The sequence below is a fragment of the Gopherus flavomarginatus genome, chromosome 5, assembly GCF_025201925.1.
Source record: "Gopherus flavomarginatus isolate rGopFla2 chromosome 5, rGopFla2.mat.asm, whole genome shotgun sequence".
Classification (NCBI taxonomy): domain Eukaryota; kingdom Metazoa; phylum Chordata; order Testudines; family Testudinidae; genus Gopherus; species Gopherus flavomarginatus.
The window spans coordinates 19,704,012-19,727,448 of record NC_066621.1 but is presented as its reverse complement, the minus strand read 5'-3'; the positions used below and the strand labels follow the sequence as shown (position 1 = coordinate 19,727,448).

The 23,437-nt window shown below is 50.7% G+C and overlaps 2 protein-coding genes across 9 annotated transcripts in view; both read right to left on the bottom strand.

The window, feature by feature from the left end:
• Positions 1-3,681: 3,681 nt before the first annotated feature.
• LOC127051146 (E3 ubiquitin-protein ligase makorin-2-like) lies at positions 3,682-11,245 on the bottom strand. Its single transcript, XM_050953076.1, has 8 exons — positions 11,007-11,245; positions 8,882-9,001; positions 7,653-7,957; positions 7,252-7,346; positions 6,410-6,618; positions 5,646-5,756; positions 5,317-5,449; positions 3,682-4,707 (listed from the first exon to the last, which is right to left on the bottom strand). The coding sequence occupies exons 1-8, from the start codon at positions 11,078-11,080 to the stop codon at positions 4,552-4,554; spliced, it is 1,203 nt and encodes a 400-aa protein (XP_050809033.1). The 5' UTR covers positions 11,081-11,245; the 3' UTR covers positions 3,682-4,551.
• A 54-nt stretch (positions 11,246-11,299) lies between these two features.
• Positions 11,300-23,437, bottom strand: part of PPARD (peroxisome proliferator activated receptor delta) — a 49,240-nt gene continuing 37,102 nt past the window's right edge. For 4 of the 8 annotated variants that reach the window (XM_050953050.1, XM_050953051.1, XM_050953052.1 and 1 more), the window contains one exon: positions 18,624-23,313. In XM_050953050.1, the coding sequence (XP_050809007.1) occupies positions 23,066-23,313 (248 nt within the window). In that variant the 3' untranslated portion in view covers positions 18,624-23,065. Of the gene's footprint in view, positions 11,523-15,462; positions 17,221-18,623; positions 23,314-23,437 lie in introns of those variants that run through there. The other 4 variants (XR_007774406.1, XR_007774407.1, XR_007774405.1 and 1 more) reach the window with 4 other exon arrangements.

Sequence of the window (23,437 nt, the reverse complement as noted above, 5' to 3'; positions counted from 1 at the left end):
TGGCCCCCGGCACTTCAATGAAACATTTCCAAGCTCACCCACAATTGTCTGAAAACGCCCTTATTCCAGCAGTTACAAATTCAGCACTTGTATCACACTGCACATCACTGCCCCTGTCATGGACTATACCCCGTTGCGCTGGGTGCTGTACAAACCGAACAAAAAGACAATCCTTACCCACCAAGAGCTTACCGTCTAAATCAAGGGTTCTCAAATGGGGGGTTGGGACCCCTCAGGGGGTTGCAAGGTCATTACATGGGGGGTCAGGAGCTGTTAACCTCCACCTCAAACCCTGCTTGCCTCCAGCATTTATAATGGTGTTAAATATATTAAACAGTATGTTTAACTTACTGGGGGGGGGTCGCACTCAGAGGCTTGTGATGTGAAAGGGGTCACCAGTAAAAAAGTTTGAGACCCACTGATCTAAATGACAGGCTTGCTTTCTCTGCTGTGTTACTCAACAGATGCGCTGAACGTGACGGCTGATAGAACAGAAGTCACCAGGTGGCACTGTTACATGCGCTCAGTTCTTTTTTTTTGCAGGAGAAGGATTTCGGTTTGGAAGATAGTGCTGTGGTGTAGTTTGTTTGGGGGTGTAGAGGTGGACTTATTTTTTCAGCAGGAGCTGTGGCAAGCAACAAGAACGTGTGTGCTCTGACATCATCTCCCAGAATGGAGTAGGGGCCTGCTAACAGGTCTTGGGAGGCTGGCTGAGAGTTCTGGCAGAGAGGATTGCTGGGGTGCTGTTTGTGGGCACCTCTGGGCTAAGGCTGGAGTATAGAGGGTAAATAAATTGCACTCAAAATATACTCAGGTTCTACCTCACCAATTTGTCCTCCAGTAGGAAGTTGGCCTGACATCTGGTACTGCTTGGCACGGGGGAGACCTTATTTTAAAGGTTGTGTGTTTCAGCCCATTTTTCATGATAATTTCTACACACACACACACTCTCTCTCTCTCTCTCCACTGAAGTGCCACAAACATTAGACTCAGCAGCCTCCCCTCAACCCACACACGAATCAGTGGGATCCAGCCCATGCCTGTAACCTCCAAATATACCAAAGACTCTGGTTCCTCCACAGCAGGGAGGAAAGATCCATCCCCTGAATGCCTCCCTCCAAAGGCTACATGGGCCTCCCCTGCAAAATACTGTAACGCCAGCCTGTAGTGACACACCTCAGAAATTGGTTTTATGTAAGCAGGGCCCAAAACACTCGTATACCAGCACCATGAGGAAGTTACAATGATTTGGTGCCAGCTTTTGATCGCTTTTATATTTAACCTTAACTTTGAAGGGCCTGGTCTGTGTAGCGGTTAGGGGACAGATGGTTTTTACTTTGCCTGCCCTCACTGGGTTCAGAGCTGCTAGGGCAGCGTCTGCTACATCTTCGCAGAGCAGCTGTAAGCTTGGCCCAGTGCTCCCTGCAAGCCGTGCTGGGAGAGGCATGTTTGCAGTTCAAACAGGAGAGCAGAGCAGAGGCCCACGCCCTGAAGGAAGAATGGCTCCCCTGTGGCATTTCAAAGCCAGCTGTAGATGAAGTGCGCGCATTTTCTAGTCATGAGTGAGTAGCTCACCCCTGCAGTTAGTATTTATAGGTACAGCAGCCCTGGTAGGATACAATGGCCCAACCCATGAGGTACCGTAGTGAAACACGCCTTACTTCAGCACACTCAGTTTAAAGGGGATGGGAGGTAATTTACCACTTCTCTCTCTCTCTCTCTCACACACACACACACACACACCCCCCCCCCAAGACCCCAGCATACTCAGTCCCCTGTTTCCTGGCCCACAAAACAGTGTGAAAGGAATTGAGCAAAGGTGCAGCCTCCCAGAAAGGAGAGGCAGCCTGGCCTGCCCGTTTCCTCTGCCACGCTGGCATATGCTCCCTTGCTGAAGGGCTGGAAGCAGCTTGCGATTTGCAGCATTATCTTTCCACTCCCTTTGCCTTTACAGAGGCTCTGGACCTGGACTCTGTGCCATATAGATACGTGTTCATGGCTCTGCCAACTGCTCCAGCGAAGACGGGCAAGGCGAATCATTTCATACTTTACTGAAGGCTGGGACACAGCCACTGTTGATCCTGTCCCCTAGGGGATGAAATGGACTGCACGGGACAAGCAAACTCAGTTCATGCTCACAATGAATTGCCTTGTGCACAGACTTCTCATCAGAGCCCCTGGCAAGAGCAGGGGTTGTTTTAATAACCTTTTTCTCATGGCATGAGGGACAGGAGAGTCTGTCCTCGATCCCAGTAACTTTCAGTGGTGAGACACCAGCCTTAGATGTCCCACCATCAGAAATTCAGGCCAGGTTGGGCTCCTTAAGTATATGTGAGTGGAGTGATGCCTGGACTGTCTGGACATACACAGGCCTTCCAGGTGGAGGCTAAGGGCTTCCCAGCTTTATAAGACAAGAGCTAGTTCTGCTCAAGCTAGCATGCTAAAACTAGCAGTGTAACCAGCAGTCACACAGCCGGCAGCTTGGCCAAGCCCCCCAGCACAAACCCAGCCAGGCCCACTGCATACATTCAGGCAGGTGTTTAGTGTACTTGCAGAAGCAGAACTAGCCCATGTCTCCTGAGCCTGGGAAGCACGCTCCCATGTGAAGTGTGAACATACATAAGAATGGCCATATTGGGTCACACCAAAGGTCCATCTAGCCCAGTATCCTGTCTTCCAACAGTGGCCAATGCCAGGTGCCCTAGAAGGAATGAACATAACAGGGAATCCTCAAGTGATCCATCCCCTGTCATCCACTCCCAGCCTCTGGCAAACAGAGGCTAGAGACACCCTTCCTCTCGTCCTGGCTAATAGCCATTGATAGACCTATCCCCCAGGAATGTATCTAGTTCTTTTTTGAACCCTTAGGTGTCTTGGTCTTCACAACATCCGTGGCAAAGAATTCCACAGGTTGACGGCCCATTGTGTGACGAAACACTTCCTTTTGTTTGTTTTAAACCTCCGGCCTATTAATTTCCTTTGGTGACTCCTGCTTCTTGTGGTCTGAGGAATAAATAACACTTCCTTATTTACTTTCTCCAGAACAGTCGTGACTGTATAGACCATCATATCCTCCCTTAGTCAACTCTTTTCCAAGCTGAGAAATCCCCCTTTTATTAATCTCTCCTTATATGGAAGCTGTTCTATACCTCTCAGAATTTTTGCTGCCCTTCTCTGAACCTTTTCCAATATATCTTTTTTGAGATGGGGCATCCACATCTGTACACAGTGTTCCAGATGTGAGCGTACCATGGATTGTGTACACACACACACACTATCCCATTCCTAATGATTCCCAACATTCTTTTTTGACTGCCGCTGCACATTGAGCAGAGAACTATACACAACACCTCCAAGACCTTTCTTGAGTGGTAACAACTAATTTAGACCCCATCGTTTTATGTGTATCCCTGGGATTATGTTTTCCAATGCATATTACTTTGGAAGGTGGGTAAAGCAGAAGGGACAGCAGAGACTCCTCTCTGCCCCCACCTCACATCCCCCTTTGACAGCAGCCCTGCCACTCTGCTCAAGTGCTGGGCTCCCGGGTAGATAGGGGCCACTTACCCTAGCTCATTACTTGCCATGGGTGCTAGCAACAGCCTGGTTCTTGGTAAGAGGGAGACAGAGGAGGGAATGAAGAGCCAGCATTCTCGGTTTGTGAAGAAGAGACTTGGCCTATTAGTTTTTAAAGCTGATTTTTATTTCATGGTCTCCATCTTCTGAAAGAGTTAAAAGGTTTGGTAAGTATGTGCACAGGCAGCTTCACAACCAGGCAGCAACACTTCCAGCTCCCACGGAGCCGGGGCTCCCTGCTTACACCATGAAACCTCCGAGACAGATGCCTGTATCAATAAAAAAAAGCCAAACACCCCCACCCACTAATCCCAGACTGCTCCCCCTTTTAAGCCTGCTATGGATGCCTGGCAGCACTGCAATCAATACTAGAGCAACCTGCCAAGACGCAGACACTGCCTGCTGCTGTGGCCAATAGCACTGCTCAACCGACTCTCCTTCACGACAGAGCAGCCTCAGCAGCAAGCACGCTCTGCCTCTGACCACAACACCGAGACTGCAGGACCACCGCGAAACCTGGCGTACAGCCTACTCCTACAACAAGACAGCTGAGAGACCATAGGACTGGGGACACCACCAGATCCCAGGCTGGGAAGCCATGGTGGTGAGGAACCCGTGGAGAGAGAGAGAGAGAGAGAGAGAGGTGCCGTTTCGGAGGGGAGAGAGAGAAGTGGAAACGTGACGCGATGTGTCAGCTGTCAGTCCCATCAGCCCCAGAACGGATGAAAGAGCAGCATGGCAATGGTAACTGCATCCCACCACCATGTGGAATGGGAGAGCTTCCCACTGTCGGCGCTTCATTCTCCCAGCTTGTACAGAGTGGTTTTGGTCACTAGAAGTCCTGCCAGACACACAACTAGACAGATTAAAAAAAGTCAATTGTTTTCCCCCATCCCCCCTCCCCCAAAAGACATAGGTTCACAAGCCATGGAGTGACCCTGATTCCATTGAGTCAAGCCCGGACCAGTGGAATTTCTAGTCCGAGTCACTGGAATCCAAGAGGAAAATCTCATGGCAGTAGTCTGGATCGTCGATGTCCCCCCGCAGCAGCGCAAAGGTGAGAGCCCATTGGAACAAGCACACGTCATCATCCTCCTCCTCAGAGCTCTCAGAGGGAGAGGGATTGAATGCCTGCAACAGGACAACATGCTTATCCCAGCTGGGGAAGATGAGAACCGACTCCACCCCCTGCAAGGTATGGCCACACGTGTGGTATTTCCTATTCATCAGCCAGGACTTGGACGGAGGTTTTATCTCCCACAGATCTGCCCTGGGGAACTAGGGTGTCCTGACAGCCGCTAGCAGGAGACAGACATCGTGGTGCTGAGGGAGGACCAGCCAGGAAAGATTAACCGTAAGGAGCAACAGCCAAGAGCTCCTCACCCACCCATCCCGCTGGTAAGGAGGCTGCAGCTTCCTCAGGGGACGTGCAGCAGTTGCTTTGCTGCATGCAGGACTGGCCTCCAAGCGCCCAGTGGCTGGACAGTCACAGCTGGATCCCCTGCTCCAGCCGAGTACTGAGCCGCACTGACTTTAGTGGAAGTGATCGGGTGCTGGAAGTTGGGCACATGCCTACGGATCTTGCTGAATCAGGGCCCCAGAGCAAAACCTCGGTAGCACCATTGGTTTGTTTTAACTAGAACATGCTAGCCTGGCGGGATTCAGAGTCTCCCCCCGACCCCACGCTGGTGAGTGCCAACAGCTGTCAACTTAGGAGAGATTCAAGCTGCTTTTGCTTACCACCGGGCCTGTCCCACGTGGACGTCTCTGTCGAGGGGGCCGCACCCTGGCCGGGACCTCATGAAGGTAGATGCACTCCGATTTAAAGGGACAGCGGCCACGGCCGCGGGCAAAGAACTTGCATCTTATTTTCCTAGGAGAGTTAGAGTTATGTTAAACTCAGATGGAAATTCAGGGGTGAATTCTTCCTGCAGGTACCTGCCAACACTAGACCCAGACAGCCAGCCTCTCACCCTTCTAGCAAAGGCCATCCCTGTAAGGGAGCACTTTGAACAGCAAAGCCCATCACACAAACCCCATCCCAGCAAGCGGAAGAGCCAGCCACCTACCCTGTCCGCGCCTTGAAGGTTTCTATCAGCTTCTCCTTCTCGTCCGTGTCAGAGATCCAGTATTTGTGGGGGATGAAGTAGCTGGACGTGACCCGGCACTCGGGGCAGGCCCTGTGGGCAAAGACACGGTGTGCATGGGCCATTTGCGGCCAACAGGAGTGAATGAGAGGGTGGGGCAGAGGAGGGGGTTCCGCCAGTCTGGCAGAGCACCGGCTCCAGGGATCAGCAACTCCAGGCCAACCCCTCAGCAGCTAACACTGCTACCTCCTTCTAGACCAGTGGTTCCCAAACTGGGGATCATGAAATGTTACAGGGGGACTTGGGAAAAACAGTCCCTAATGGTGGACAGAGCTGTCCCTAGGGACCCTGGGCAGCACGGGGCCGGGAGCCCCTGGACTTCCAAGAGCTAAGCAGATCAAAGCAAGCATATCTATCACACTGAGGAGATGGAAATGTCAAGACTCCTTATAAGAAATGGAAAGGGAGGTGGATTTTGTTTTGATGTTTTTAAATTATGAAGAACAAGTTTAAGCTTTGTTGTAACGTGTGTTGTTTGTTTGGACTGCTCAAGACCCGAATGCTTGTGTAGGAGGAACTCTTTGAGTTGGCTTCTTAAATCCCTTCCTGCGGTTTCACATCTGATACTCCTTGATGAAACACAGGAGCCTTGTCTTCTAACAGGCTTATTCTAAGCGATACAAGCTACGAAGATCTTGGAAGAGCGTTGCCATTTTCACAATGTAATAAAAATACCGTAATCGTACTTGATCACCGCGTTCTGGAACTCTCGGCTCTTGCGCCACTTGCGGATGCAGCCGACGCAGTAGGCGTGGCTGCAGTTGGGAAGGATGCCGAATATGCGCTCCTCAGGCAAGGCCTTCTCATAGACCTTGTCCATACAGATGCCGCACACCACGTCCTCGCTCCGCAGCTCCCCCACCGAAGCAGCAGCTGCTCCCAGCCCACCAGCTGCCTGCATGGAGCAATACAGTCAGCGAGCACTCAGAGACAGAGCCCTCTTCCTTCCACAGAGCTGTGCTGCCTCATCTTCCCCAGGCTGGGCTCCTCAGTAAAACCTGGTGCTCAGCTCTGGGCTGGCTGAATAGCCACCCTGCTTTGCAGAGGGCCAGCATCTCAGCTCTGGACATGGGAAGAGCCGGTGTTCTGCAGACCCCTGCCAGGCAACAAACAGGCCCATAGACAGAGGAGGGGGAGGATCGCACCCGCTTTGCTTTACAGAAACAACTGCTCGCAGCCATCTACTGTAGGGTATCTGGGGGGGGGACTCACAGGAAGGATGGTCCTAGGGTATTAGCCTATTCAAAAGACCTGGGATCAAATCCCTGCTCTGCCACAGACTCCCTGGGTGACCTTGGGGCAAGACACTTAGCCTCTCGGTGCCTCAGTTCTCCATCTGTGAAATGGGGACAATAGCAGTGCCCGGCCTGACAGGGATTGGGAGGATAAATGCATTAAGGATGGAGAGGTGCTCAGATGACATGGTGATGGGGGCCAGGTAAGCACAATAGACAGACACTGTAAGAGCATCCCATTGGGAATGTCTGAATAGCAATATATTCTCCCCCACCCCGAGAGTCTCACCCACCTCTAGGGTTCGAGGTGCCGGGACAATCGCCTTGTTAGATGCAGCCTCTGGTGCCAAGGAAGTTCTCTGCAATCTCAGATCCCATGGTCGGGACCCTGACCAGCAACACAACAGTTACTATGAGATGCATTTTCACAGGACAAAGGGCCTTCCACAAAAGCACAGCCAATCTGCCTCTTGGGGCAGGATCCTGGCTCCATATATCACCTCCCCAATGGGACCCATCAAGAGCTGCCTGAGCAAATGCAACCTTCTCCAGGCAGGAGGACTAGTCAGCTGGAAGAAACGTAAGGTGCATTGGACAGAAGCACTCCCCACCCACGCTAGAGCGCCGTACGGCACGCCCACCCAGCCAGTCCCAGCCTCCCTCCCAACACTGTTAACAAGCCAGCAGCACTTACCACGCTGGACCTGCCTGGGGACAAACTCTCTGCCGACGGCCCCGTTTGGGGGATACGTGGGGATGGGGACCATCTCTTTATCTTCCTCTTCCTCCTCGAACTCTGTGCTCAGCTGTCTGAAGTTCAGTTGCAGCTGTGTCACACTAGGGACAGAGGGCTCCGACCCACGCCTGGCTCCTCCCCAGCTCCCAGCTGCTGCTTCTGGCCGGACAGCTGGCTCCGAGCCCCGACGGCTCAGCGATAAGGCAGGCTGTGAGCTGCATCTGCTCCAAGCAGGGGCTGGAGGGTCTTGGATGTGCTGGTAGCTGGAGGAGTCAAAGGTTACAGGCTACACAGGGAGGCCCAGGGATGAGAAACATTCCTAACCATTAGGTAACTAGATCGCCCCTTTCCGCTCAGAATCTCATGCCACTGCAGTGTCCGAAGCTTCACCAAGACAGAGACACACCAGGGAACAGCTCATCTCAGCTGTAGCCATGACAATGGAGATTTTCAGAACAAGTCTAAAGGATTTAGACATCTCTTCCATTAAAGTTCATGGCAGCGGTGTCTAAAGCCCCTCCACTGCTTTGGAAGTCTCCGGCTACATCTACCCTACAAAGCCTATGCTCGCACAACCTTAGTGTAGACGCCACATATGCCAGCAGATTTTTTTGCCTGTGTAGGCACACCGTCTCCCCGAACCACATTAGCACTTTTCTGGGGGTTTTATCAGCATAGCTTCAGCACCAGGAAGTGTTTGTTTCCCCCATGTCCCCGCTTGACAAAAACCTAGACTGGGCACCTCAACCTAGGACTTCCAGCAGTTGACAAGCTACAATCTCCAAGCTCTGGCTCACTACAGCGGTCTTGCACCTCTTGGCTGCGAATGTTTCTACATCTACAGCAGCAGGAGTGGACCCTGTATTCCTCTGCCCATGCAGCTCCCCTGGAGAAACAGGGCTCAGGCGTTTTCCCCCCCATCTTACCTAACCAAATCTCCAGCCTATCGGAGAATTATGGTTTCCATTTTAGACTAGGCTCTAGAGATTCCATCCCTACCTCCCACCCCACTGCTTTAGACCAGGGCTGGGCAAACTGGGGCCTGATGCAGCCCACGGGTCGTAGAGTCTGGACCATGACAAAAAAAAATAAATAGTAATTGATTGCCCCTGGTCTAGGGTATTTCTAAGGGGCCCATCACCTTGGTCTCTAGCCCAGATCTGCAGCATCCCAGGCAACGTCCTTACCTGCAACGGTCCCCGTAGCCGCAGAACCCATTCTGGAAATACCTGCAGATCTGAGCTGACTTCCGGTCGTGTGAGAACCGGCAATTCTGACCCCATCTGCAGGCTCCACGGGCAAAGTTCCTGCAGGAATAACAGAATCCATACGGACTCACAGGCTGCCGTTCCTCCACCATCTCTCCGGCTGCACACCAGCTTCCTATGGACCTCAATGGATACAGTTCCCACTAGTCCATCTGCTCATCCTGACACTCCCTTACTTCCCAGGAGTTCAGCGCCTTCCCCCAGCTCAGCCCCACTAATCAGGGAGGCTGCACAAACTATAGGTTATTTCCTACGGGGGCGGGGGGGAATGATTGCTCAGCGGAGGCCACACTGGCAGCAAGATTGACTCTGTAGGTCTTCATTTCAGCCTTGTGAGATGCCCTAGTGTTAGGCAGCAAATGCCAGGCTCTCATGCCATGGGGGAGCAGAGCGGCTCCCTTGCATTCTGCACACATCAGCGAAGCTCGAACATGGTGCTGGGATTTGTAAGGGAGCCGACAGGGACTGGGCACCCAATTCCCATTGAAATTCAGTAGAACTTGAGCACTTAACTCCCCTGGGCTCCCATGAGATGCCCAGCCTCGGAGCCTGCTGCACAGTCCGGGGTGCACTGAGGAGAAGCCCATGGGTGAGGGCCCAGCAGGGGTGAGAGAACAGGGCCAGCAGCCACTACTAGTGAGATGCAGAAGGCTGGGACAGCAGCTCAGCTCAGGAGCACTGGAAACCCATGGGGTGGACACATCCCATAGGGACATCACATAGCCTGAGGAAAAGAGCTATGGTACAGCAGCCTGACTGATCTGGGTGTGCGGTTACATGCCATGACTGACAGCAAGCAGAGGCATTCCCCAGCCTACAGCCCATCTCAACGCACACAGAGAGCACTGTGTGTGCTGAGAACCCACAGCCAACCAAACCTGGGTAGAGGAAGACGGCTAGGGAGTCAGAGAGCCCCCAGAGGTAGAGCAGGGGACAGGTGGAAACCTGCAGGGGCGCTGGAGAAAGGCCACTGCCCAGCAGATCTGATTCAGGGAGCAGAAGCATGGCCAGGCTGGGTAGGGCGACCAGACAGCAAGTGTGAAAAATCAGGTCGGGGGAGTAATCAAATACAATATAAGAAAAAGACCCCAAAATCAGAACTGTCCCTATGAAATCGGTACATCTGGTCACCCTAAGGCTGAGTGAGGCAGCAGGGGAACCCCACAGGAGCATTTTCCCATGGAGAGTCCCAGTCTCACACATGCTTACTCCAGTAACAAGAGCATTAAGGTATCAGGAGAGCTGGGAATGCACATGATACAGCTTCCCCAAATGCTTAACATGGAGCTCTGATCATTTTAAAAAATCAGCAGCCGGTCAGACCTCCCCCAGGCATGAGCCCCTCTCACGTGGGGAGCAAGGAACGCCGACGTTTCAGAGAAGCACTCCAGGAAGTTTGGCTGTTAAACAAGTTCAGGAAACAAGGTGGTGGTGCTTGTTTTTTCTTTTTTCTTTACCCGTGGTTGGCTTAAAGATGGAGCTATTTACCACACCATCCAGAGAGCCTGATGCAAAGCTAGGTTGTGCCTGAAATTAGCACAAGAAGTTTCACTACAAAGGGAAGTCAGGTCAGTGGGGAAACCCAAAGGGGAGAAAAAGCAGACGCAGCAGTTGCTGTAGGTTTTGCTGCCTCTGCAGAATCAGCTTGTAAGATCCAAGGTCCTGGCCTTTGCCACTCCAGGCAACCAGAGGATCCCTCCAGCACTGCAAAGAGCCTGTCCCAGCCAGACAATGGTGGCTCTGCCCACAGGCCCCTTTCATCTCTCCCCACGAGGTGTTACCTTCAGAGCCTGTATGGGGGCCATTTCAGAGCAGCCATCCAGGAGGATCGCCTGCTGCCCACTCCCGCCCCATAGCGCAAAAAGGGAATCGGGGAGAGCAGTTTGCAGCCCTCCCTCCACACCCGGGCTTTTGTCTGGGTGGGGCTGCAGGGGCAGTACCGCAAACCTTCCTGGGCCCTAAGCCCACCCCTGAGACCCAGCTCAGGGATCGCTCTCTGCCCCTGCAGAGCTGATCTGCGGCCACCCCCTTCCCCAGACCCTACCTGCACAAGACCCTGGAGCAGGGGCCCCTGCTTGGCTGACCCCCTCCAGCTGCAACCAGCGAGCCAGGCTCCATCCTCGCCCAAACACAGACTCAAAGTGCCTCTTCCCCTCCCCCACACCCCCCTCCAGAGCTCTTTATGGAAGGGGAGGGGTTTAAACCAGCCTTCCCCAAGGCCTAGCCCACTGGCAAGACAGAGAGGTTAGGACACACCCAGCTGCCCACTAGTTTGGAGTAAAGAATGTTCCCCACCCACCTACCCCTCCACTGATCAGCTACCTGCGGTAGGTGCACAGGACGGAGCCAATGGGCGAGCGCGCAAGGCTTAACCCCTTCGTTGCTGTGCTTGGAGAAGTTGGAACTTGGTTTATGTTGATTCAGACTAGTGCAGCCAGAGCCAGCCCAGAGGGAAAGACCGCCTCATCTCAGGCATTGCAGACAGCTGGTACATACAATCAATGCTTGCAGAAAGCAGGATGGTCTCCCCGCGGCCCCATCCAACATGTTATTGATGTCCCTGTAAAAATAGATCCTTGTAAAACCAAAGCCTGCAGAGTCTATTGGTACCTCAAACTGCAACTGACACCGAGACCAGGGCCATGGATGTCTAGCCCTCTTGACACTGGCATTAAAGGGAGACAAAAAAGGACTGAAAAAATAATTGATGTCCCAGCGGACGTGTGTGAAATAGACATAAACAGAGTGAGGAGTCTGGGCCGGTCCAAGAACAGCATCCAACCAAAAAGTTGGACAGAATGGAACGAAGACAGAATCTTCTGCTGAGCAACCATGGGTGTCCCCATCCTGGCAGGGGATGCTGATCCTGAGGCATCATCACAGGGTGGTCTTGTGGCTAAAGCACTGGGCTGGGAGTCAGGAGCTCTAAGTGCCATTTCTGCCTTGACCACAAATACCTTACTCTGACTGAGGGCAAATCACTTGGGCCCAGCTCCTCAAAGGAATTTAGGTTCCTAACTTCCAGTGAAATCCATCAGTGGGAGCCTAAATACATTTGAGGAGCTGGGTCTTAATCTCTCATATTTCTTTTGTCTGTTTAGGCAGTAAGCTCTTTGGGGCAGGAACACCCTGTATGTACAGCACCTAGCACTCTCGGCCTCTATACAGTATAAAACCCCAGGGCTGGGTAGGAGTGAGGTGGTGCATACTCCAAGTGTCTTACAATGGTTTCATAGAATACAGAATCATAGAATATCAAGGTTGGAAGAGACCTCAGGAGGTCACCTAGTCCAACCCCCTGCTCAAAGCAGGACCAATCCCCAGACAGATTTTTACCCCAGTTCCCTAAATGGCCCCCTCAAGGGCTGAACTCACAACCCTAGGTTTAACAGGCCAGTGCTCAAACCACTGAGCTATCCCACCCCCCAGTTTTGGCTGGATGCTGTTCTCGGACCAGCCTGCAAGTCTTTGCTGCCTAATCTGGGCAGGGCCTCCGTGAGGGTGTCTATTGGGTGGGGAGAGAGGCAGGTTGGACTGAAATAAACTGAAAGCATTTCAATGGGGCTACGGCTACAGAAGAGAGTTTACAGCAGAGGAGCTGTAGCTGCACCACTGTACGCTCTCTAATGTAATCACTGTAAACCGGGAAAGAGCTCTCCCGTTGGCTTAACTACTCCAGCCCCAGAAGCTCTCCTACCAACACAGCGCTGTTCACACCGGCACTTCGCTTAGGTCAGTGTAACTTGCGTCATTCAGGGGGGCTTTTTCACATGTAGACAGAGCCTGAGTTTCAGTTTCACTGATGTGAAGCCCTGGAATTTTCAAAAAGACTGAGGAGTACTTGTGGCACCTTAGAGACTAACAAATTTATTTGGGCATAAGCTTTCGTGGGCTAAAACCCACTTCATGGGATGCATGCAATGGAAAATACAGTAGAAAAATATATATTCACACAGAGAACATGAAAAAAATGGTTGTTGCAATACCAGCTATAATGAGACAAATCAATGAAAGTGGGCTATTATCAGCAGGAGAAAAAAAACCTTTGGAGTGATAATCAGGATGGCTCATTTCCAACAGTTGACAAGAAGGTGTGAGTAATAGGGTGATCAGCTGTCCCGATTTTATAGAGACAGTCCTGATTTTTGGGTCTTTTTCTTATATAGGCTCCTATTACCCCCCTCCCGATTTTTCACATTTGCTGTCTGGTCACCCTAGTAACAATAGGGGAAAAATTAGCATGGGGAAATAGTTTTACTTTGTGTAATGACCCATCCACTCCCAGTCTTTATTCAAGCCTAATTTAATGGTGTCCAGTTTGCAAATTAATTCCAATTCAGCAGTTTCTCATTGGAGTGTGTTTCTGAAGTTTTTTTGTTGGAGTATTTTCCACGGCATGCATCCAATGAAGTGGGTTTTAATCCACGAAAGCTTATGCCCAAATAAATGTGTTAGTTTCTAAGGTGCCACAAGTACTCCTCGGTCTTTTTGCTGATACAGACTAACACGGTCACCACTCTGAAACCTGGAATTTTCAACAGCACAAAGGAAGGGGCTACATAGAGCAGAGTTCTAGCCCCTGCCACTTCCTGCTTCACACCTTTTCTGCACACAAAGCAGAGTAAATGCAAGGAAATGGGATAATGGCTTCCAGGGACAGACCAGTGAAGAACAGTCGGCTCTGTCCTTTTCTCTGCTCCGTTCTGTAATCTCTTAGCAGCTGCCCTTGGGCCCCAGCTGTCCTGACCATTATAGTTCTATCTCCCCAAACCCTTTCAGATCAGACTTGCTATTTGTCCCCATTTATTTATGTAGGCATAAAACCCTGTGGCTTGAGGGGCGGGGGGGTAAGAGGATGGCTACTAGTCTGTGAAGGGAATAGCCCAGATCTGGCACAAAGCAAAACATGACACAACACCTTGCATTACAATCTGTGCATGCTCAGCAATGCCCTCAGATTCTTGCATCGTATCACAGGCATGACTGTGTGTATTAAAATGAAGCTGGGCACATTGTATGTGCATCCCTGAAGCTGCAGCCTGGTAGGACCCATGCACTTTATTCCTGCCTGTTTGCTACTACTGAAAATTAGCCAGGCCCTAGTTCAGCAAACCCTTAGGCCCAGATCCTCCAAGGTCATTAGGTGCCTAACGCCCATTGATTTCAGTGAGCTTTAGGCCCTTAAATACCTTGACGATCCGGGCCTTAGGCGTTTGCTTAACCTTAGCACATAAGTAGTGCCAAAGGGCCTAAGGGAATTACAAGCCCCCTCCACTGACTTTGATGGTACTAATCATCTGCTTGCGCTGAAGCATGCCCCGGAAGTGTTTGCAAAAGCAGGGCCTTGATTGTGAGCACTTTGAACGTACCGCATCCTAGCTAAATGCCATGGCTACACTGGCACTTTACAGCGCTGCAACTTTCACGCTCAGGGGTGTGAAAAAACACCCCCCTGAGCGCTGCAAGATACAGCGCTGTAAAGCCTCAGCGTAATCAGTGCTGCAAGCTACACCTGTAAAGGATGTGATTTACGTGCAGCGCTGGCGCTCCGACTACACTCACACTTCAAAGCGCTGCCGCGGCAGCGCTCTGAAATTTCAAGTGTAGCCATACCCCAAGTTAACTGGCACTCAACCTCCAGTAGGGCCATACATTAAACCATTCACAGCGCCCTAGGTCCTGAAAGGGATTTAGGTACCAAATGTCCGTTAAAATTAATAGAAATAACTTTGAGGATCTAGGTTCTAAAAACTGAGTTCTAAAAACTTAAGGGAGACAAGGGAATAAATACCATTTGTTGGACCAACTTCTGCAGGGATGAGACGAGCTTTTGAGCTTACACAGAGCCCTTCTTCAGATCTTAGCTTAATACAAGGTGAAATAGATTAACATACGTAGTTAGCACCTTTCAAGGAATGGTGCAGGGGGAAGCGGAGTGGCCTGTTAACACCTCTCCAGTCATGGGGAGAGGAAGAAATGGAAGAAGAAAAGAAAAAAATAGTGATGCGTGTTTTTAGCGGATTACAGATTGTTACACTAGGCCATAAATCCAGTGTCTTTATTCAGTCCTTGATTTTTAGTGCCTAGCAAAGCTGTGAATTTAAGTTCCCAGGCTTGTCTTTTGACAGTGTTGTGCTGGTTTCTAAAACTTCAGTGAGGCATCACGAGCTAGTGAAATGAGCCTGGAGGTGCAACACCCCTGCCACTGACTCTCCCAGGGTGACTTTGGGCAAGTCATTTCACCTCTTTTACCTGAGTTTTCCCACACTCTATAATGGGTCTAAGAAGTTCCCCAGTGCACAGGGTTGTTGGGAGGATTCATTAGTTTGCATTTGCAAAACCTACACGAATGCCAAGTGCTACATAATGATTGAAAATTACCTAAGTTACCTTTAGCAACATAAAACACTGCTCAGGGCTTTTTTTTTTTTTTTTTTTTTTTTTTTGCAGATGGGGTGGTGCTGTTGCCATCAGCTCATGTACCCCACATAGAGAGCCCATTCCCCTGGAACACCATAGAAGAGACACAGACAGATCCCTTCAGTTAGCACTTCCCAAACTTTTCAAAGCCGAGAGCTCCTCTTCATAGTGCACAGTACCTGTCTCTGTGGATTTTCACATGTTGAACTTTCACTAGCTGTAGCAGCGACCACGCGGGACGTTACTGCATGGCATACCAGTATGCTATAGTTTTCAGCCCTTGGCTTACCCTGCAATAACTCACGCTGTAGACAAGCCCTGACTTTCATTTAGGCCAAGGGCACCACAGGTTTGTTACTGTGCTATGTAAAATTCAACTTCAGGAAAATGAAGCCAATTGTGCCCTTTTTAGCCCCTAGAGGCTTACCTGTATTTTCAGATCGTCGAGATACAGTATGACACTTCCTCCCCTTTCCCACATGCCCTGATGAGCAGTGAAAAAAGGTTGCCATTCAGACTCCTGGTTGATATCAGCATTAGCACCCACTGGAACGAATGGGGCAGTTCACACAGAACTATTGTTTCAGGCTCTTTGCAGCCTCAGGCAGATATCTGCATAGGTCAGGCTCAAGCCTGCAGCACAAAAAACTATTTCCCTATGCTAATTTTTCCCCTATTGTTACTCACACCTTCTTGTCAACTGTTGGAAAACTTGATTATCACTACAAAAGTTTCTTTTTTCTCCTGCTGATAACAGCCCACCTTAATTGATTAGTCTCGTTACAGTTGGTATGGCAACACCCATTTTTTCATGTTCTCTGCATCTCTCTCTCTTCCTTCTGTATTTTCCACTGCATGCTTCCAATGAAGTGGGTTCTAGCCCACAGACGCTTATGCTCGGATAAATTTGTTAGTCTCTAAGGTGCCACAAGGACTCCTCGTTCTCTCCCTCCTTGGTTTCTATGACAAAACTATTTGGTGAAATCAGAGGATCTGCTCCAAACATGAACCTGCCCCTGTTCCTAGTTTAATCAACAGTAAAACGTCCATAGGGCACAGATTGAGCCCAGAGAGAGAGGAATTATTGACAGGAGCAGGATTGGGCCCTGGCTGAATATTTATGGGGTTGCTTACACCCACTCCCCCCCTTTGGCTAAAAGCCTTGTGAGCTGTGCGAGTGCCCTGCTCCTTACAGCAGAACTAGCAATGGGTCTGGTTGTGCTGAGTGGAAGAGCAAACGTGGAAAGTGGGAGGGTTTTTGCCATGCTCTTGCTTAAAGTGAGAAGTTTACACAGCACAGTAACAAACCCATGGTGCCCTTGGCCTTCCTAGCCATCACTGTACGTACGTACCAGGGCCGCACATGGAACGCAGTTCTTCTTGCTCCAAAAGAGAGGCCTCTGTAACCACTGTAACAAAGAATCGCTGGTAGCAGCAGCACAGGGGCATGTAACACAGCAGAGCAGCCAGCTCTAATTCCATTCAAAAGAGACAGACAGACAGACACTCTTGTTGGTTTATTACAACAGCTCTGTCCATTAGCACCCTTTGTTTGAATGGGCATTTCCCCATGGGCTCTTCCAGCTGCGTAGTTAAGGGCCAAGTTCTGCAAGCTGCTGTGCACCCTTCATTCCCATTACCTCAGTGGGAGACGGGATCACTCACAACAGGCTCAGGATCAGGCTCGTAAGTCAACAGGAGCTTTTGTGCAAAGGGGAGTGTTTGGGACTCCAGCAGAGTTAGTTTTAAGGGCCTCTTGTATGTGCAGAATGGAAAGAATTCTTGCCATAAAAAATATTTTTGAAAGCGGATGAACGTTGCTCACGTGAGGTTTCTGCCTGTGAGGAGAAAACACAGCAGAGGATTTTCCTTTTGCTCAGGAACTCTCTTCTTCAAGGAGCCTGTGAACTGAACAGATGGAGGTGCTACACCGGCAAGATGAGTTAAGGTTATTTTAGATTGGTACAGCTCTTTCAGGGAACGCCTAGGGTAGAATGTGTGGTGATGCTCCAAGTTCTCTCTTAAAAAGAGGGTTTTAAAAAAATTCCACAAAATAGCTGGTCACTAAACCATCAAAACCCAACACAAAATGGAACATCACAACCCTCTATTTGTGCACAGTTGGAAGAAGGAGAGTAGTGCAGGAAGCCTCTCATGTTGGCACAATTTACACCAACACAGCAAATTTGCTCCTATCCAACTTCCCCAGGGTGGAGATAGATATTATTTGCACACAGTTTGAACACAGTTCTTCGGCACATATTCTGTATCCCTCGACAGGTGGCCGGTTTTCCTGAGCACTGTCCTCAGCACAACTGGGGTGCCGCAACTACCAAGGGACAGGCTTGAAAAAAATTGATTACGAAGTAATTCCCTACAGCTCCTAGCACAATGGGGTCCTAGTCCATGACTTGGGCTCCTACATGCTACGGTAAAATAAATCAGATCCCTGCTCCTCCAGAGGAGAGGCTGAGGGAATTGGGCTTATTTAGTTTGCAGAAGAGAAGAGTGAGGGGGTTTTGATAGCAGCCTTCAACTACCTGAAGGGGGGTTCCAAAGAGGATGGATCTAGGCTGTTCTCAGCAGTGGCAGATGACAGAACAAGGAGCAATGGTCTCAAGTTGCAGTGGGGAAGGTCTAGGTTGGATATTAGGGAAAACTATTTCACTAGGAGGGTGGTGAAGCACTGGAATGGGTTACCTAGGGAGGTAGTGGAATCTCCTTCCTTAGAGGTTTTTAAGGCCTGGCTTGACAAAGCCCTGGCTGGGATGATTTAGTTGGAGACTGGTCCTGCTTTGAGCAGGGGATTGGACTAGGTGACCTCCTGAGGTCCCTTCCAACCCTGATAGTCTATGATTCTATGAAACACAAACTCAAGCCAGCTGCTGAACTTTATACATGCAAACAGTCCTATTGAAATGGGACTAGCTGTGGGAGTAAAGTTACTTGAGCGAGTAAGTGTTCACATAATAGGCGCTCAAAGCCCCAGTCCTGCGACAAGCTTTGCGTGGATGACTACTGCCCCTGCACAGAGTTCCTACTGATATAGGTGCAAGGACCCCTCCATGCATTGCAAATGGAAGGATCCAGCTCTGAGAGACCCCCGCAAAGCTCCCCCCAAAACGGCAAGTCCCTGTGACTCATCTAATGAAAGAGCTGTTTAAACTTTGCCCCCAGGCAGGGCTGGGAGACACTACAAAGCGTTGAAGAAACCACGGCAATGCGCTAAAAAATTCTTAAATATTTAGGTCAGATTTATTTTAAAGGTAAGTCAGTCTGCGACACTGTTTATATTAAAAACACTTGGAGGTTTGTACTTCTAGCAAAAATATACATTTCAGTTTGAGGCTTGTTACAACATTGACAACGAGCAAAAGTTCCTCAAGCGATGAAGAGAACATGAGCCTAGCATCTCCTGGGGGCCAGGGCTGGCCGGGAGTCACAGCAGCCTATCTGTTCACAGCCTCGGAGCGCTCCAGAGCAGGGGCCACAGGGTCAGTATAGATACTTTGGAAAGGTACCAATCACAAACCCATCAGTCCGTCATTCACACTTCTCTGGCTCCTTTCACAAGAGGACTTCAAAGTGCTTTACAAATGGGCCTCGACACCCCTGTGACATAGGGAAGGAAAAGGACTAGGCAGATAAGACAGATGGGGAAACTGAGGCAAGAGGGGAGGTGTGACTTGCCAAAGGAGCGCAGCAAGCTGGCAAAGAGCTGGGAACAGGCCACAAAGGTCTCAACCTGGAGCCTCTTCATGCACTAGCCACTAGACCAGGGGTTTTCAAACAGCAGATTGTGAGCTTGATGGACTATTTGTTCACTTCACCGTGATCTTTACAGGTAGTGCTAAGGGAACCAGTTAAGTTTGGGAACTGCTGCACTACACAACCCTCCTTCAATTAAATGTACATTGCTTAGTACTAGTGTGTGCAGCCATGAACCATACCTAGGAGGTGTATCGCCCCTGCAGGGAGTGTGTGTGTGTGGGGGAAGACAACGAGCATAATGGTGGGATAGGCTGCAGTTTTGGTGTAGATGACGGGTGGGAATCTGTACCAGTCCCAACTTCTGATATGGGTGCTTACTAGGGAGGACAGAAGCAGTGGGATTGCCAAGCAGTTATGGAAGGGAAGCAGATTATTCCTCTGCCTCAGATTTGTAAGACATTATTGCACCAGGGTAACCCATTACCCCAAAGGGGCAGGGAAGGAGTGTAATCCAGGTCCGTTAGCGAGCCTGCTCAGGACACCAGATGTGCCCTGTCCAGTCCTTTCACAGCCACCTGGTCTTCACTTGTCAAGCTGAGCCCATTTTTTCTGGGATCCGTGAGACACAAAGATAGAGATCCAGGCCGCCATCTGAGCTTCCAGGCCTCCCTCTGCCCCCGATACACAGAGAAAGCTGGAGAGGAGCACCAAAGACTTAAGAACTGTTGTGCTAATAGCACCGCCACAAGGCAGCCTCAGTGCCATGGTCACATGGGAGCTCTATAAACACCAGTACAATCTCCTCCCCCACTCCTGGGCAGGCAGCGTTCTTCCTTTCGTCCTTCCCTTTACTGTTCCTGAGTTGGAGCTCAGTGGCTTCGGTCCAACTGTCTCATGTTGAGACTAGACAGACTCCAAAAGCCACAGATGGAGTGTTAAGTGCTGCATGCAGACGGGACCTTGGGTCAGCTGCTACCGTCCCAGCCAGAAAACCTGACTCAGCCCCGATCCGCTGGGTATAACAAAGTGAGGGAACATGGGATTTCCATTTTGGAGAGGCAGACAGAACCCCAAGCTGCGAGGAAGTCATGATGTGAGATCGCTCTAGGTTCATTAGGGTGCCCGGCCTTTCTGTCAGACCACAAAGCCTGAAAGCTAAACTGGTACTTGCAGTTGCCAACGTGGCATCAATGAACAGAGAACCGCTAGGTAGCATTAGGTTGGGTCCAGCTGCTTTGTGCCTTGCCTGGGCTCTTCAAACAGGCTTCTCTCTCCACCTCATCATAAACCCCTGTTTGTCACCATGATAAATGCAGCATTTTTGCTCCCCATCTCCCAAAATAAATAATACTTGGTATTTATATCACACTTTACAGCTTCAATGCTTTTTACAAATGCTAACTAGTAAACCTTCACAGCCCCCATGCAAGGGAGAGTCAACTATTAGTCCCATTTTACAGATGGGGAAATTGAGGCAGAGCAGTTTGACTCGCCTAAGGCCACAAAAAGACCGCGGCATAGCCAGGATTAGGAACAAAGGGTTCAGGCATCTCAGACCAGCACTAGTCACTCTCCAGCAGCAGGTTTCTCTAACGCTGCAGCTTCAGTGCCTGCCGCTCTCCTAGAAATCCGACACGGAAGAGACCTAGCAGGTCACACATCTTGTGCATCGGCCTGGCTGCCACGGGACTGCTCCCCATGCTGCTCTAGTCCCTTCCCACAGGCTGGAGGCACTCTATGATCTGCAGAGCAGGAGTCATGCTTCAAGCTGTGCATTCACTAAGGCTTTTCCCATTCCCCAGCTGCTCTTTACTTTGCAAAGAGAACAGGCCTTGCAGCCCCCACCGGAGCTCAGTGAATGGCACAGCTGCAGGGTGCTACATTTTGCCCTATGCCAGTGACTCCCCAGCAGTTTCATTCTGCAGACCACTTGGCAAGCAAAGGATCTCCTCATGACCCACCTGCCCTAATCCCTCCAAAGGTCTCACCTGCCAAGAGAGATCCGCCCCTGCGCACACCCATCCCATCTCAGCAGCCTGGTGCAAGTGGAGAGCTTTACATATGCCACCAGCACCTGAAGCTAGAGTCAAAGTGAATTTAGTGCTGGCTAGAGTCTAGGCTGCACCAGAGACTGAAGTCGTGTCCACAGAGCAGGGACAGCCCAGGTGGTGGCTGGGTAAACTTCCCCTGTACTGCTTCACTAACATGCCTCAGCTCTGAGCAGGGAGGGGTCATGCCCTTCGTCCCACTAGGTGAGTTTTGTCTCCACAGCTCAGTCAAGCGGTGGCATCCCTGCTGAGACTGCCGACGAAAGTGCCAATTAGTGCCAGGGAGAGTAGTGAGGTGGACACTTGTCCGCTAGGAACTGGATTGAGAATCACCAACTCTTTGCACATAGGCCACTCAAAAGCCTTCGGATTTCCTGCTCGCTACAGACCGGGGCTGGATCTGAGCAGCTGATCTGGGGGCCAAAGGCCACTTACCCATCCTTCAACAGCTGCTCTGACCAAGCTGGAGTGTGGCATAGTGGGACCTGCAGCTGTGGACCTTAGGCTCTCGGCAAATTACCAAAGCAGCCCCTCAGCTGGGCCGATCTGGATGGCCTCAGTCTGATGAATTAAGCCCCCAAAACGAGTAAGTCACGGGTCACACTTGGCTCCGGGTCACCCCAGCAGCCCGTGCCGGGAGAGTTCGATGGAGAGATGTTGCAATGTAGCTTAGTGATGGCTCCGGCCATTGCCGACGCCAACTGTGCAGATGCAACCAGCCATAGGAGAAAGAGGAGGGACCCCAGGGATCGGAGGACACCAGTGTATTATACTGTCTGTGTTGATGGGGAAGTCACCATTGTTGACCTCACACTGAGAGGCCTCCTCTGGCTATGCCACAGGCTGCAGCGGGTTGACCAACGGGGTGGGAAAGGAAAGAGCAAGACAGAGAAATTACTATTACTGGTTTCTGTGACACCCTTGCCTTACCCTGCTCTGCTCACTACTGTCCCCTTCACAGCACAGCCGACCCTTCATCCTCCTAGATCAGCAGCAACCTGCCATTCCGACACTTCAAGTCTCCTCTGGATACCCTGGATCAAAGACTGCGAGCAACTGTGGTTTTAGCATCTGCTCTGAAGACTAAGTTGGTTTTTAAAGAGAGTTACTGCCCACTGCTGCCCATCTCCCCACTCCAGTTTTTAAGCAAATATAGGAGGGAGAGGAAAAGCAGCCTTCCCCTTTGAAATCTAGGGGCTAAGAAGGACCAGCTCCACCCCGGCAGGGGGTCAGACACAGGATTCCATGTTACAACCCACAGGAGTGTTTCACAAGGCAGAGGAGAATGCACATCTCTCGAGGATGGCATGCCTGTCTTGTGAATCCAGGGGACTAACCAATGGTCTCTCCCCCAATGAAGCATCAGTACCCTTCACCACACAGTCAGGCCTTTCTTTGGGAGACACATCCATCCATCGAGAGAGAGATACACTTCCTTTTGTTCCAATGTCCTAGGCTTTACAGCGCAGGCCTAAGAGTCTTCCAAAGTGCAATACAAAACCAATGCACAAGTGATTAAGTGCTGTTCCTGGACCTGTCGGATAATCAAGGTACTGAGTGGTCTCGTTACATCAGACCATACCCTTGTTACTCTGCTGGTGCCGTAATCCCACCATCTCTGCAATGCACGTAAACACGTGGGTGCTTGGAAGGTAGAAGGGAGCGGCGTGACAGCTGGGCTGCGGCAACAGAAGCTTTGCTTGTTTTGCCTTTGAGGTTCATAAGTATCCGTTAATGGAAGCCCGGGCTTAGCACACAGTAGCCACGAAATCTCATGGCAGATAGGCCTATGTACCATAGGTAGAGATCATCTAGAAAATCGTTCCAAGTAGAAGAACTGGAAGACGTTGTGGAGGGAGGGCGGGGGAGGCTTCTCGGTCATCATACAAAGTGTTTTGCTCAGGATCCATGGCTTTAAAGCTCCTCAGTACATGTCCTTGTAGATTTCCTGCAGGAGTGGGTGCAATGAGGTCTCTGTCTCTGTCTTTTTAATCTTCTGCACCAGCTGTGCGTGCTCGGTCACCAGCTGCCGCAGGTCAGCCATCTTCTGGAGCAGCTTGGGGAAGAGGTACTGAGCATCCGGGTGGTTGGCCTGCAGGTGGAACTCCAGGGCCTGGAGGATGTTGTCCTGTATCCCCTCCACCTGCTTCACGTCCATCAGGCCAGGGCGGTCTACAGGGAGAGGATTAACGTGAGTCAGAGTACTATCTACACCACTTCCTTGTTGTGTGCTACCCGGAGGGAAACAGACCACTGCTTCTGAGCAACTTGCCCCAGGCCATGCAGTGAATCAGAA

Coding starts and splice junctions, on each gene's coding strand:
- LOC127051146 (XM_050953076.1), bottom strand. CDS start 11,080: ATGGAGCCTGGCTCGCTGGTTGCAGCTGGAGGGGGTCAGCCAAGCAGG. Junction 7,958..8,881: donor GGCTACGGGGACCGTTGCAG/GTAAGGACGTTG, acceptor TGACTCCTCCAG/CTACCAGCACATCCAAGACC. Junction 5,450..5,645: donor ACCTTCAAGGCGCGGACAGG/GTAGGTGGCTGG, acceptor TAACTCTCCTAG/GAAAATAAGATGCAAGTTCT.